We start from the raw sequence: 14,981 nt of genomic DNA on the forward strand, positions 1-14,981 counted from the left end.
TGTTTATTTAAGGGTATTTGAAAATTGAAACCCATTTTACATAAAATATTTATACATTTGTACATGAGATCATATTTCTTTAGAATGCATGAGTATATCGATGAAATTTTATACACGACGCTCCTATGCAAAAAGCATTTTAACTGAAACGATCTTTTAATTTCAATATAAATATTTATCTACTTTTGTATTTTAATTTAATGTATATGCATATAAAGAGAGTAGTTTCGTCAAAATTTTAATATGTACAAATTTCTTTATGCATACATACGGCGATAAAGCACAAACTTGAATAAGTATGTATAATAACATATATTAAAAGAATAAAAGGTTTTTTAAATATCAATAAATATTAGTATTATTCACAGTATTACGTGACAGCTTATTCTTTATAGACTAGAGCCAAGTATATCCAGTAACAAAAAAGTGGGACTTTGTATTAATGAAATCTTGTATTAATTGTGCTTTTATCCCATGCTTCTGACCATTGTATAGTTTTTTTATGTAAATAAAGCCGAAAATTACAGCCTTAAAATAATAATTGTAACCATACCTGTAATTGATGAAAAAGTAGGGTTAATAAATAGCTTACAAAAAAGACTTTTTTTAAATAAAAATTAACCAAAAGTTATACTTACCTAATACAAATGAAAATATTAATTTAAAATTTATGGAAAGATGAAGATAATCAGGCACTCTATTGTTCTGTTCGCCTTCTGTAGGTAGAAGTAATCCAACTATACATATAATTCCTGCAACCAATGCTACATAATTTGTTCCTCCTATAAATTACACATTTTATTCTTTAATATCCCTTTTTATGCAAATACAGATATTAATGATGTTAAAAATATATACATTGTATAATCTGTAATAAATACAGTCTGCCATATCAAATAATGTTCTGTTGACAATTGAGTCACTTAGATGTCAGACTAATCATAAGACAAAAATCAGATAAAAGTGATGATATAGTAAATAATATATTTCAAAATTCTACTTGAAATAAACCTCTAAAGTAATTTACTATAATGAATTGTTTAAGAGGTGATTGGTTTTATTCTTAACACAGAGCTTAAAATTTGTCAAAATGGTTTTGAAAATATGTTCAATGCTATTTAGTAACCATATATAGCTTTGTTATGTTATGATAATAAATATAATTATGCAAATAAATTTTTTAGTTTGTGAAAAGTTGACTATTAGTCATGAATTTGACGATAAAAATGAAATTTGCATAAAGAGTTGATCAGGTTGGCTCCTGAAAGGCTCAGTTAAAAGTACATCTGTATGTTTAGACTTAAATGTGATGTACAGAGTGTAAACAATAAATATAGTAATAATTTAAAGGGCGGTAGGCGAGCTTAAATAGAACACAAAATGTCCGATCTGCCTTCATCTTTTAGTAATAATGCCTTAAACTTAACATACCTATACGTTAAGCTAAGGACAAAAATGGAGTAAAAGTCTTAATACATTTTATTGTATCTCTTATGGTTTAATTATTCTAAAATTTTAGAAATCCAAGATGTATGTAGGCAATGTACACTCAACATATCCATCATATGTAGATAGTATTAAAAAGATAGAATGCTCTGCTTTCAAAACAGCTATATATACATATGAATCTAAGAATTATAAGAAATACTAACATATTAACCTTTATCCACAATAACATAATTGGCATTTTTCATGTCTGAAGACAGGAACATTTTTGTACTTTTATCTTGAATACTTCCATGTAATAAATGATATTGTAACTTTGACAGGTTTTTAAATGTTTTGGGTGTACATTCTGTAATTGTAAGCAACAATTTTGCTTTGTGTATAAGCATAAAATGTTTAGCTACTGCTATTAAATCAAAAAGCAACTAACACCTACATTTTATATCTTAAAATATCTGTTATCTGACCAGTAAAATCTGTACTTACTATCAATTGTTTTATTTTGAGCTATAAGTGCGTAAGATTGTTGTTGTCTAGTTTCATTTATAGGAAGCTGTTGAAACATTTCTGGATCTGGAGTAGATCTTCCAGCTGTATCTGTTGTGCCAGGAAGTAATTTAGCTTCAACATCTCGTTTTCCTATTGCCTATTAATTTTCCAAGAATCTTAAATTATATTATTTTGATGATATAGTTATATTCTTTTATTTTTAAATACAATGACTTTATTGTTTAATTACCTGCTTGGTTGGATGCTCTTGCATCTGTATTCTAAATTTATCAATAACATTGCAATTGCTTAACAAAAGTGATGTATGTCTTACAACAATGTCGACACAACATCTTGCTTTTATAGTTCCTTCTGGATCAACAACTTTATATTTATTTGGCGCAGTGCATAATACTATAATAATAAATTGTATTAGAATTACTTTTTAGAACTCAACCTTTGTAATTATCTTTAAATGTACCTTTAAATCTTATGGGAAAATCATATGGATTATACAAAGTTAGAACTTGTTTGTGAGTTGATTGATCGTCCAAAAAAAAGGTGATGCTTTGAGGGAATACAAACACAGGTAATTTTCGAGGGGTTGCTGCTAACTGGGACTGCATTATATTTGTCTAAATTTGTGTGGTCCATGCACCTAAAATATTATATATTACATATATTAGAATTTTTAATTACATCTTGTTTCAATTCGTAATAAAGGTATCTATTTCTTTCTAATATCACAAACATTTATCTAAATATACATTTCAAGTATTTATTTTATACTATAATTAGATTAATTTTAAATATTCAAATTTTCGTTAAACAAAGGAAACAAAAGTAATTTTTTGTACTCCAATATTGTAACATCTGTATTCTTTGAATATTAATAACCATAAATATATCTAAAATAACTTACCTTAAAAATTGAGTGCTTCAAGAATTATAGAAACTAAGGTGAAAATTGCGTATCATCAAATTTCACAATAGTATTACAGTAATTAATTTAAACAAACGTAGAAAGAAATACTAGTGCTTTTCTGGATAAAGATTTAAAAAATCATAACCACTCTAATCTTATAGTTCGTGTATAAAAATGTCCAATCATGTTGTCAAACAACTTTGACTCTTTAATCAGTCGTGATAGCTGCTTAATTAATTATACGACAGCTATTACAAGCTTTTATAGTCACAAGTTCGTATCATAGGTTTCTTCGATTAAATATTGCACTGTTGATCCTTTTAACGAAACAATTCCTTATAGTATTCGTCATATATTGCTATACATTTACCAACATTGACGATGGGGAGAGCAAACAAATCAAACGTGTTGAAACGTATGCAGTACCTCGTCTTTCCCTAGTTTACTGTTGTGAATAAACTGTTTATCTTCTCACAAAGGTTTTATACGGTATTAAAAATCACTTTATCATTCGCACGATATTTTGTAAATATGCATATCATCAAAAAAAGACGCAATACAAGCAATTAATTTAATGATAAAAAAATTATTTAATGTACTTAAAAATTTCAATATTTACCGATCGTAAATAATTTAATTGATCTATAAATTAAAATGCTAACAGCTACTTATTGTAATTCAATTTTTTTGTCGTTTTCTTGAAAACATAATTCGATTTCCATCCATACAAAACGTATGCGATATACTTCAATCGAATAAAATAATTTAGGTATAAGAGCAGTGTATACGTACACGCATACGCACATATATAATTCGGTAATGATAAATCAATTGTGTATATGTGTTGTTAATCCAAAGAAGAAAAGCATGTACTTTTTTTGTTGGTAACCATACGTGCTACGTGCTACATAACGAATTAATAATACTCGCGTGGATTCAACAATATGGCACCGGGTGATCGTTCTCGTGATTGACTGCTGAATTACGTTGGCCGAATGTTGTGTTGGTATTGATGTAAAGTTACAACAAAGGTGTATAAACGTGAGAGAAAATGATAAATGTGCTGTACGCATTGTAATGCATACACAATTTATTAAGTAAACGGAGCGGTTATATAAAGTAATTCTAACCTACATCTAGAAATTTCGTTTTTGGAGTTTACGGACGCATTTGTCCTCTGATACGGTAACAATTTATTTTTTACTATTATCTTTCTCATGATACGTTAGATTATTAGTAATAGGGATTCGAAAAATAATTTTTCTTTTAATTATGACATTCATAGTCCCTTGTGTACTATTTGGATTAATTTGCTCCGAAATCGAACTTTATCGTTGTTGAAGTATCTGATTTATACTATTTAATGATTTTTATCAATACTATTTGAAAAATATATCAGGCATAGTCCATTTGGTACTGTTTTGTATAGCATACACATACTTGCTATTCTAGTGCTATACGGAGCAATTTGATTTAAACAGATATTTTTACTGCTTTTTGATAAAATGGGTTAAGAAATTTCTTACTAGTTATTTATAATTCAAGTGTAAAACAAACCTTATTTGGAGATAGTACCAAATTAAAATATTATCACTAACCACGTAGCCAAATTCAATACACAAAACAAATATTACATGTGATTTCAATTTTGCAGTAGAAGTTTTTTAAAGCTTTCTGATAGAATGGACTTAAGACCAGAAATAATTACACATAACAGTTTTACTAAAAGTGCTATCAACATATATTTGTTTTTGTGGCATGTATTGTATAGTTTAAAATAAATCTCTGTTGGAATAATACAGGGTGTGCCAGAATTGGTGGTACAAGCAGGAAGAGGATGGTTCTACATGAACAAATAAAATGAAAATGTAGAATAAAATTTTTTGCTTTGTTTTCGAGCAAATTGACTTTGAATTTTAATTTAGTATAAGTGTACTAAAGTATAAGTTTAGGCATTTGAAGGATAAACAAAAAAAGAAGAATGCTTCTAGTTTACTATAGAGATAGTCAGTGGTCAGACCAAGAGCATTCCCTTTATCTTGTATACACTTTAAGCACCCAAAACTGTACTTCCTTGAACTTGTACCCAATCATAATTAAAGCTCAATTTTCTAAACAACAAAGCACGATATTAAAAAAATTTATTCTACATTTTTGACTTATTTCTTCATGTAGAATTATTGATTTTATGTTTATATCACCAGTTTTAGAACACCCTTTATATAGTTATATAAATGTTGATTACTCCTAAATGAATTAGACCAAGATTTGGTAAAATCATACATATATAGTAGAAACATTAATAACAAATGAATTTTGTTGAAATTTATGATCTATTTATGAATTTGTTATATATTACTTATACCTGCAGAATCGGCAGTAAGATGTAAATGATAATAATTTTGTTGGTGGTAGGTCATACAGAACAAATAAGACAAGTATAGTTTGCTTTTCATATAAAAATCATGTAAACATATAAAGAATATTTCATTTTTTGTGCAAAAGTTTATATTTGCTGTAACTGAAATTAATAATATGATTCAATTTAAGCCTGCTATGAGATCAAAATATTTGTAATTTCTAATATAAAAGTAAAACAAATAAAATCTTAACATAAAAGAATTTTTCATTACCTATATAAGTGTAATACATAAATTTTGTATTATTTTATGTGAAAGAAAACCAAAAATTGAGATATACTTGAATATTATATTTTTCCAGTGTAAGTGAATTTGGCTCAAACAACTCCAGTATTTGAACAGTACACCAGAGTTAAATAATTCAATATAAATTTAAAATATACAATTTTTAAGTAACTTTCCAAAGTAGTATTTACTTAAGTGGTTTTTGTTTATCATTATAGGTATTTTCAGGAATATACAAAAGAATTCAAGATGGTTAACGTCAATCCACGAGTATTCTTTGATATAGAGGTGGGCGGGCTACCAATGGGTCGCATAGTCTTTGAACTTTTTGCGGATGTTTGTCCGATAACTTGTGAAAACTTCCGTGCATTATGTACTGGAGAAAATGGAATTGGAAAAACAACTAACAAACCTTTGCATTATAAAGGAATCGTTTTTCATAGAGTAGTTAAAGATTTTATGATTCAAGGTGGAGATTTTTCAGTTGGCAATGGAACAGGAGGTGAATCAATTTATGGGGGAACATTTGCAGGTAAATTTGTAAAGATTTACTGTATGTTGTGGTATAGCAAGAAATACAAATTATACGTAAGAATATTTTTCTAGATGAAAATTTTACTATAAAACATAATAAACCATTTTTATTATCAATGGCAAATCGTGGGAGAGATACAAATGGTTCACAGTTTTTTATGTGAGTATTTGTTAGTAAATAGTTATCTATATTTATACAGAAGTATATTTTAAATAATAAAAAATAATTAACTAGTTTTTTTTATGAACGAAAACGTTTAGGATGGTGTGATAAATTTATAATATGTATTATTCATAGGATGTTACGACATTCGTGCATTATATTATTTTACTAAAAATGTGTTTTGCATGTTATTATTAACAGAAGTTATTCGCTTATTAAAAGTTAATGATCATGGCAAATGAAACATTTTATGTATGTAGTTTTTATTTTTTTAATATTTCTACTGGCTCAAAATTATTTTTCTCTGCTGACAGATGTATTCTTTGTCAACTTCAAAGGTAAAGGTAATAGGAATTCAATACATATTCATTCTCATGTGTTACTAGTCTTTTAGATGAGTATGTTTTTAAATGTGCCCTAAATAAATAACGAACAATATATTAATAGAATGTAAAGAAAATTGGGTGTGTTGATTTTAACAGTACCTCTGCTTATTCACTTTTAAGTAACAGTGTTACTATATCAAATAAAATCATTCAGTATTCAATAATTTGTACAAGTTATGTAAAAGTGGAGAATATTAAGAAGCATAGAAGTAAGAATATCATTGGAGGAATGAATAACTTAGCTATATTTCTGTGTAGTCATGAGGGAAGGGTCTGCACACCACTACTACAACACAATGACCAATGAAAGCTGGCTCTTTCTGTTCATCTCTCATCCCCTTAATCATATTTTGTTGTTGTAGTACAACACAACCAGCGCCTCACCTCGACAAGTAAGTAACAACTAAATAGTAAATTATCAATAGATACAATACTATATTTTGTGAACCATATTTTTATACATAAATTTCAAAACTTCTAGTGTCCATGTGGTTTTTGGAGAAGTAGTGTCTGGCCAGGAAATTGTTTCACATATTGAGGGACTGCCAGTAGACCGTATGTCCCGCCCGTTGCAAGATGCTAAGGTTGTAAATTGTGGAGAACTTGTATTGAAAGTAAAAAGTAAATGTATGTATAAGTTGCATTATTAATTATTGATTCATAAAGAATCATTATATTAATATTTAATTTGTTTTTACAGCCAAAAAACGCGAAACAAAAGAAAGTAGTTCGTCTGAATCGGATTCTGATTCATACGTGGAAAAATCTAAAAAGAAAAAAAAGGCTAAGAAAAAGTATAACTTATTTCATAATTTATCCTTGAATCTTTAAGAATAATACAAACATAGCACAATAATAATTTAATAATGTTACAGTAAAAAAAGAGCAAGATCAGAAGATGGCGAGATTCACGATTCGAACGAAGATGATGTTGGAAAACCTCATCCACTTGTGTCAGTGACAAAAATTGATCCAGATGAAATTCCTGAAGTACCAGCAAATAAATTTTTATACAGAGCAGGGCCTACTAATAATGCAAATCAGAAAGAATTTAGGCAACATTACGGAAGAGATCGGGTACGATCACATAGAAGAACTGGTCGAATATTTAAAGGAAGAGGAATATTTGTAAGTATTTGTACATAGTGTACAGTAGCGAACAAAAGTTTAAGACCATTAGGCTGAAGCATTGTCAATCTCTGAATTACTATAACTTCATGAAAAAAAATCGTAGAACTTTTCTAGGGTCATTTCAAAGGATGTATCCTTTACTTTTATAGTTCTAAATTAAATTTCTTCAAAGATGCTTGTAGGATAGGATGCGAGTAGGAAGAAGAAAATGCTTTTTCTTTAAAAAGTTGTAAAAATTCAAACAGTTCCAGTTTTCATAAAAAATTATTTTCGCGATCCAAATCATCATGTATTTATAGATTGAAGCCTCGTCCTTACAATGAATTCCTTAGGAATTGATGTAGAATTTCAATGTCAACGATACACTCCAGTATGTCAACAATGACAGAAAATCATAAATAAACTTTTAGAGAGGTTACTGAAAAGAGAAGACTTCCATCTCGAAATTCATGCTGATTTGGGTTGTGAAAAAAATTGTTTAAGAAAACTGTAACCGTTTGAACTTTATTATCTTTTACAGAAAAACAATCGTCGCGTTTTCAATCGCTTACTTGTATAGAAACATTTTCGAAGAAATTCACCTTAGAAATATAAAAATAGAGGGCTAACTCTTTAAAATAACTTTCAGAAGGCTGTATGATTTCTTTTTATGAAGTTATAACAAATCAAAAATTGTCAATTTTTCGACTTAGAGGTTTCAAACATTTGTCCGCTATTATTATACAGTTTACGGTATGTATATTTCCTTTAAATGTCGTTTCATGTTTTGATGTATCGTGCTTAACTTTTTAAATGTGACAATTTCTTTTGTATATTCATGAATAAGTACACACACACACAACTTTTCAGCGATATCATACACCTTCACGTAGCCGTTCGAGAAGTGTTACCCCGCCTCACTGGAAGCAAGCTCAGAATCGTACTATCAAATTACACGAATTTCAGGTAGCTAATTATAAGTTGATGGAACTACACATTATAATAATTCGGTAACAATATACTCAATATTTTATGTGCTAAAATTGTATCGCAGAAATTAGAAAAGGAACGTTTGAAGAAAGAAGAAGAATTGAAAAAGCGGGAAGCTGATAGGATTAAAAAGTTTGCCGAAAATCCTGATGAAGACAATCCAGTAATGGATAAATTTGAAGCTGGTGCTCGCATGTCTGAGGAATTAGAAAATAAAGAAAACAATCAAGCAGATGATAAAAACGACAATAAGAATGAGGAACAGGACCAAGATAATTTAAATACTAGTTCAGATGTAAACGATACTATACCAAAAGATAAACTAGATGGAAAACATAAAAATGAAAAAGGAATGAAACGTGACGTACATCGATCATATGGTGATAGATCTTCGCGACGTGATTCACGAGATAGAAGTAGGAGACGCGGAAGTGGTCGTTCGAGATCGCGCGATCGTCGAAGATCTCGAGATCGAGATTATGATCGTAGAAATAGTCGTGAAAGAAGAAATAGAAGGAATTATTACCCGCGCAGACGAGATTCTTACAGGATGAACAGACCAGGCAGAGACAATTACAGATATTATGATAGACGCAATGATTATAGAAGAGCAAACAATTCTAATTCGAATTACGACACTGATATCAATTCATCGCGTTACGACAAAAACCGAAGAAAGAGTGATAATGCATCAGACTCCAATAATCAACCAAAATTCAAGCGTCGCTCACGTTCAAGTAGCTCTAGTAGTCAACACTCCAAAGATTAAATATTTTGTTCTCTTATTGTTTGTCTATATAATATGAGAAAAATATAATTTATGACGTAAATTCCATCACTTATATCATATTTTGAAGTTTTACATCTAAATTCAATTTCTTTTAGTACAATTGAATTTATGTATAATGAATTTGCTTTATATTTGTAATAAATTAAATATTAATATTCGTGTTTAAATGTAAATTTTGATTTGCAATTACAACCATTTTTTTGTATACAATAATTTTATTATATTTCTGTGCAGTGTATACAACATTATATACATATTTACAAGCATAATTCTTTAACATTTAATTATGTGAAACTCCTAACACATATAAGCTCTAAGATGTTAAAGTAAATGTTAAAACATGTCTTTGTCCGTACAGCATTCTATTGTGAATTAGAAATACTTTTACATTAAGTACAATAACAATACTATTTTGTGTACATATAATCATTTTGTACACAAGTTTATTGATGAATGGAAACAATGGAAAAAATATTTTATTGTAATCTTATGAACGCATTGCAGAGTTACATATGTTTGAGTTAACCCTTTTATGCTCATTGTATTATTTTTAATACACTCCAGTTTAGAAGAGTTTATGTTCAGAAGAATACAATTCTGATTAGAATTTCCCTTTCACAGATTACTTGTTAAGCTTGATATATTACTTGTAACCATTAGACCGATTAATTCAATTTTTGAATAAAAATAATAATTTAAAAATAAGTGATTCTCATATTTGCAATAAAATTGCAAATTTGGAAAGTATATGTAGCGTGCTTGTTCACATTGACAATGTGAAGTTTTTTTATATGTACATACTGAAGAAAGAAGTTATATTATTTAAATTTACATAAAGGTAAGCAGAAAATTATTAATTACTATAATTATTCAACCATTCGATATTCGAACTAAATCATATCTCTTTTACCGAATTGAGTTAAATGTAACAATTTTATTAACTCAAATTATTTCTTTCGAAATATTTAAATGTATTGAAATATTCTAGTCACAAGCATTTTTGTTACAAGGATCGTTACTTAAAATAATTTTGCAGAGGTGTTTCGTAATAGCTGTGGTAATTAGATATAATTTCCATTTTTACTTCGAATTAAATGCCGCGCAATTTCTTTTGTTTTCTAATCCCGAGTGATTTGAATTTTTTAATTTTCAAAGTTGTTTAATTTTTAGCGTTTTTCTATTTCTTTTAAGTTTTAGGTTATAATTTTTGTAGCAGAATCACCTACTTCGTAAATAATTTAATGTCGCGGATGAAATATATCCGAAATATGCAAACAATTTTAAGCGCTTGAGGGATAGAAATTTAGAAATAAGTAAAAGGGAATACTCACAGTCTGACCACTGTCTCTACTAAAAATTAAGGTAAAAATGTTCATTATCTCGCATACTCTTCAAGTTCTTAAAATAGTGTTCGGTGCAGATACAGTTGACTAAAAATCAAATATGGTTTTTCAGATAACGAAGCTTAATATTAATGCATTTCCTTTTATATTCTCGACTTATTTTTTCGTGTAGAATCTTTCCACCTTCATTAGCAATTCTGGAACACCCTGTATATCCTTATGATAATTTCTGCTTATGCTTTTATGTTGGTAATATTAATAATCAGAAGTTAGTCACGTATAATGCTACGCCTTGATTGGCTTTCGAAAATTGTTTACGTTAGAAATTGTGAGTTCAAAAGTGATGTGATTGACAGCGGATAATTATAGAGGTATAATTGAGTTTTTTACGAATTTGTCACGATGGTGCGATATGCTGCGCTTAAAGGTTTATATGATTTGGAAAAGACCATTGGAAGCGGAGGTTTTGCGAAAGTTAAACTTGCTACACACATTGCAACTGGTGAAAAAGTTGCTATAAAAATAATGGACAAAACAGCACTGGGTGTAAGTGGTATTTAACATTCGATAAACACGTAGAAGTTCATTGTATTATATATTTGAATTATTAGGTTGACTTACCGAGAGTTAAGCTAGAAGTTGAAGCACTGAAAACTTTATTGCACCAACACATTTGTAGATTATACCAAGTAATAGAAACAGAGAGTCATTATTTTATGGTAATAGAATATTGTTCAGGTGGAGAATTATTTGATCATATAGGTAATATTATACACTATAATTTGATATTTTGTAGTTTTCTTTGAATACTCGAAACTTGAAAATTTGCTAGAAGACTGTATTTCTATTTTCATTTATAGTTGAGAAAAACAGACTTTCAGAAACAGAGTCACGAAAATTCTTTCGTCAAATTGTCTCTGCTGTGGCGTATTTACATAGTTTAGGATATGCTCATCGTGATTTGAAACCAGTAAGTTAAATATTTATTATGATCAGGTATTATGTATAAATAGAGACTAAATATTCTATTACACTTAGGAGAATGTTCTCTTAGACAAAGAAGAAAATTTGAAGCTTATAGACTTTGGATTATGTGCAAAACCTAAAAATGGAATAGAATCACATTTACAAACATCATGTGGCTCTCCAACGTACGCTGCACCAGAACTCATATTAGGGAAAAAATATCTAGGTATTATACAGTTTTCAATGAATTAGAATATTATATTTTTATAACAAGAAATAATTTTTAAGTATTTTTGTATAGGTTCAGAAGTGGATATTTGGAGTATGGGAGTTCTTTTATATGCGCTACTTTGTGGTTTTTTGCCTTTCGATGATAACAGTATAGAGAGTTTGTATAGAAAAATTCTTGTAAGTTCCTATTAGTCATTTCTTTTTATATACCAGTGATTAATTTCAGTTCTATTTTAGAGTGGTAAATATGATGAACCAAGCTGGTTATCAAATAGTAGTAAAAAGCTGATACGAGCAATGTTACAAATAGACCCAAAGAAAAGAATTACTATACAAGAACTGTGCAATCACCCATGGATTACTGCAGAATTTCTTAATCCTGTTTCATTTGTCCATAAGACCAATGTAAGAAGACTTTACGTTTTCATTAAACTATATCTTTTTCAAGACTTAAGAATTATATATTTGCAGTTTGAAAAAGACGATGATGTTTTAAGTACTATGTCTGCAATATGTGGTGAACATGCTCTGGAGATATGGAAGAAACTTGTAAAAAGCGATCGAACTGATTACAAAACTGCTACATATCTTTTACTGTTAGACAGGAAACTTCGTGGACTTTCACTGCGAATATCACATTCTGCAAAGTCTCATTTTAAGTCAGAGGTATTATTGTATATAAATTATATCTTTAGAAATAATTTAATATTAATTTGGTCTTTTTTATTATTACTCATAGTGTGAAAGTGAAGCCAATAGCATTATAAGTAAACTTGATTATTCTCCAAGAAGCAAATCTACTAAAAGGTCACCAGTGTCAAACACTGTGTATAATCCACTTCCTAAAACACCTGAAAATGGTAAGTTACTATTCCTTACACATTGGTTGAAAAAGGGATAAATATTCTATTACTTAATTTTTCTTTCCTTCTTTGTTCTTTCACAGTTAGTAATTTTATGGAACCACATTTACCTGGAAGGAAACGACTTCGAAGTAAAGAGACTGATGATGTATGTTCTCCTGGTATGTTATTTAATATTGCAATAGTATTTTTATTATTGGTTTTATAATTTTTATGGAAGGGCTCAATTAGTTTCAAATTGTTATATTTCTCTTTACCGTTTTTGAAAAATATTTTATATATATAAAACTTTTATTTTTAGTAACTATTCCTTTTCATTAAAGAGTTTGTTAGATGTATTTATGTTGTATTGTAGTTGTGGTACTTTTATAATATATTTTCCTAAGTTTATTTCTAATTAGGTGATGCTAACCACCTAATTAGAAACTTTAATGAAAGTTTCCAAGTGCCTTAAATTACTGTAGTTGTGTGAAAAGCAGATAATTAGTCAGAGAAGAGCAACGACTTGTGAACAAACACAATTTGGAGTTACAAATAGCTCTATGTAAGAACTCTTTATCCCAACCCTTTCTTCAAGGTATAATACCTTTTTAGTATTCCTTTTTCTGACAGTTCCTTTTAACTTTTGCTTATTAATACTGTTATATAATTTTTTCCAAGAATATTCCAAAAATTTATTACAGTTCCTGTAAAACGAGTGGCAGAAAAAGATAAAGTCATTTCTACTCCAACTAGTACTCCAATACCAGATTCAAAGTAAGCATGTTTAACAGTAGCAAGAAAAAGAATGAGTTAATATAATTTAAGTTTGAAGTACTATTAAGGACGAAAATAATTTATAGAGGAACACAATCATCTACTCCAGGAAGTGCAAGGAAAGTAATAATGGGAATAGAACGTGGGTTGAATCGTGTACGTTGCGTACTTACTCCAAAACGACGCATGAAAAATGAAAATATTGATCCTGATCAACCCAACGTATTTTCTGGCAAAGTTTGTACTTCGTTACACGCGTTACTAATATTGTCAATAATTTGAATACAAATCGTTTAATTTAATATTACTTTTTAAGGGTTTGTGCAATGTATCATCGACAAATAGTGATGATCCGAAATACGTTCTCTCACAATTACGCAGGGCGCTTCGACGAAAAGGAATTATGTGCCATCAAAAAGGGTAACATTAAAAATTATTTAGAATATTGTGGAATCAATATATATATGAACATTATTTTTATAATCAAGATATTTTTGTAGGTTTATACTTCAAGGGGAAACAGAAGATTGTACAGAAGACGAAAAAGATACGACACGACCATTTTCGACTAGGAATACTTGTTCTTTCGAGTTAGAAGTGTGTTTGTTAGATGGTGTTACGAGTGATAAATTATTAGTTGGGATTCGAAGAAAAAGATTAAAAGGTGATGCATGGGTTTATAAACGAGTCTGTGAAGAAGTTCTTGCTCTGGCAGCTGAAGATCTTTCCACGGAACCAGAATGTTCGACAGAATCGAAGTGCCCTATTTAAAGTCTTCCTAATATTTTTATATGAATATTACAAAATATATATTTGAGTTTATTATATAAAACTATTCTATCGCGTTTTGATCTCTATTACTATTGTAAAGTAGACTTTAAAAGTAATGTAAGGATAAAGAATGTTTTTTAATGATTGAGTGTAGAATCATAGCAGATACCATTTATAACAACATTATGACTATTTAGTAATGTACATTTCTGATATATAGTTTCTTTATTGAAGAAATAATTATAGATGAAATATGATAGTGTCTTCGAATTGATCTTGTCGTGTTTATAATAAATCCAATTCTGTCAAACATAATGTCATTAGGGGTATGGTATGTGTACATAATTCAACTCATTAAATTTTAAAAATTGTGTGTATATTATGTATACATTAAAAATAACTCCAACAAGGTTGTATTTTGATTCACTTTATTTGTAAAACTTTCATATCAAACACTTATTAAATGCTTATGAATATATAAAAAGATATAACATGAAAAGTTTCTTTAGTAGATGACTTATTTTACATAATATGCGTATTAGCAAAAAAAGATAAAATGATAAAAAAAAGATA

General features: G+C 28.7%; 3 protein-coding genes across 7 annotated transcripts; 2 read left to right on the plus strand and 1 right to left on the minus strand.

Annotated features, from left to right (window-relative positions):
- Positions 1–60: 60 nt before the first annotated feature.
- LOC143182641 (motile sperm domain-containing protein 1) lies at positions 61–3,780 on the minus strand. 3 transcript variants are annotated; one of them, XM_076383796.1, is made up of 7 exons: positions 2,858–3,450; positions 2,417–2,593; positions 2,186–2,349; positions 1,933–2,092; positions 1,661–1,795; positions 639–782; positions 61–553 (listed from the first exon to the last, which is right to left on the minus strand). In XM_076383796.1, exons 2-7 carry the CDS (start codon positions 2,559–2,561, stop codon positions 522–524), a joined length of 780 nt encoding a protein of 259 aa, XP_076239911.1. In that variant the 5' UTR covers positions 2,562–2,593; positions 2,858–3,450; the 3' UTR covers positions 61–521. The 3 variants fall into 3 exon arrangements, with proteins under 3 accessions (XP_076239911.1, XP_076239910.1, XP_076239909.1); XM_076383795.1 differs by lacking the exon at positions 1,661–1,795 and adding an exon at positions 3,653–3,780 and having other exon boundaries at positions 82–553; positions 2,858–2,872; XM_076383794.1 differs by lacking the exon at positions 1,661–1,795 and having other exon boundaries at positions 86–553; positions 2,858–3,438.
- Positions 3,781–3,819: 39 nt separating this feature from the next.
- On the plus strand, positions 3,820–9,645 carry Moca-cyp (nuclear cyclophilin protein Moca-cyp). 3 transcript variants are annotated; one of them, XM_076383787.1, is made up of 9 exons: positions 3,820–4,045; positions 5,724–6,037; positions 6,112–6,199; positions 6,951–6,980; positions 7,070–7,215; positions 7,289–7,382; positions 7,464–7,716; positions 8,569–8,664; positions 8,753–9,645. In XM_076383787.1, the coding sequence occupies exons 2-9, from the start codon at positions 5,755–5,757 to the stop codon at positions 9,455–9,457; spliced, it is 1,695 nt and encodes a 564-aa protein (XP_076239902.1). In that variant the 5' UTR covers positions 3,820–4,045; positions 5,724–5,754; the 3' UTR covers positions 9,458–9,645. The 3 variants fall into 3 exon arrangements, with proteins under 3 accessions (XP_076239902.1, XP_076239903.1, XP_076239904.1); XM_076383788.1 differs by lacking the exons at positions 3,820–4,045; positions 5,724–6,037 and having other exon boundaries at positions 6,110–6,199; positions 6,847–6,980; XM_076383789.1 differs by lacking the exons at positions 3,820–4,045; positions 5,724–6,037; positions 6,112–6,199 and adding an exon at positions 6,528–6,546 and having other exon boundaries at positions 6,847–6,980.
- A 1,459-nt stretch (positions 9,646–11,104) lies between these two features.
- LOC143182334 (maternal embryonic leucine zipper kinase) lies at positions 11,105–14,679 on the plus strand. Its single transcript, XM_076383286.1, has 13 exons — positions 11,105–11,367; positions 11,433–11,583; positions 11,682–11,791; positions 11,860–12,013; positions 12,089–12,195; positions 12,256–12,423; positions 12,490–12,684; positions 12,758–12,878; positions 12,965–13,042; positions 13,565–13,637; positions 13,724–13,874; positions 13,954–14,057; positions 14,138–14,679. Exons 1-13 carry the CDS (start codon positions 11,224–11,226, stop codon positions 14,406–14,408), a joined length of 1,827 nt encoding a protein of 608 aa, XP_076239401.1. The 5' UTR covers positions 11,105–11,223; the 3' UTR covers positions 14,409–14,679.
- The last annotated feature ends 302 nt before the right edge of the window (positions 14,680–14,981 follow it).

This window comes from Calliopsis andreniformis, chromosome 8 (genome assembly GCF_051401765.1).
Source record: "Calliopsis andreniformis isolate RMS-2024a chromosome 8, iyCalAndr_principal, whole genome shotgun sequence".
Taxonomy (NCBI): domain Eukaryota; kingdom Metazoa; phylum Arthropoda; class Insecta; order Hymenoptera; family Andrenidae; genus Calliopsis; species Calliopsis andreniformis.

What these genes read in the sequence shown, in the direction of transcription:
- LOC143182641 (XM_076383796.1), bottom strand. Translation starts at nt 2,561, where the DNA reads ATGCAGTCCCAGTTAGCAGCAACCCCTCGAAAATTACCTGTGTTTGTA. An exon ending in TTTTCCCATAAGATTTAAAG is followed by an intron (nt 2,350 to 2,416) that starts GTACATTTAAAG and finishes TTATTATTATAG; the next exon opens with TATTATGCACTGCGCCAAAT. An exon ending in TTATGTTATTGTGGATAAAG is followed by an intron (nt 783 to 1,660) that starts GTTAATATGTTA and finishes TGTAATTTATAG; the next exon opens with GAGGAACAAATTATGTAGCA.
- Moca-cyp (XM_076383787.1), top strand. Translation starts at nt 5,755, where the DNA reads ATGGTTAACGTCAATCCACGAGTATTCTTTGATATAGAGGTGGGCGGG. An exon ending in AATGGTTCACAGTTTTTTAT is followed by an intron (nt 6,200 to 6,950) that starts GTGAGTATTTGT and finishes TTGTTGTTGTAG; the next exon opens with TACAACACAACCAGCGCCTC. An exon ending in CCAGCGCCTCACCTCGACAA is followed by an intron (nt 6,981 to 7,069) that starts GTAAGTAACAAC and finishes CAAAACTTCTAG; the next exon opens with TGTCCATGTGGTTTTTGGAG.
- LOC143182334 (XM_076383286.1), top strand. Translation starts at nt 11,224, where the DNA reads ATGGTGCGATATGCTGCGCTTAAAGGTTTATATGATTTGGAAAAGACC. An exon ending in ACTCCAATACCAGATTCAAA is followed by an intron (nt 13,638 to 13,723) that starts GTAAGCATGTTT and finishes AATAATTTATAG; the next exon opens with AGGAACACAATCATCTACTC. An exon ending in ATTATGTGCCATCAAAAAGG is followed by an intron (nt 14,058 to 14,137) that starts GTAACATTAAAA and finishes ATATTTTTGTAG; the next exon opens with GTTTATACTTCAAGGGGAAA.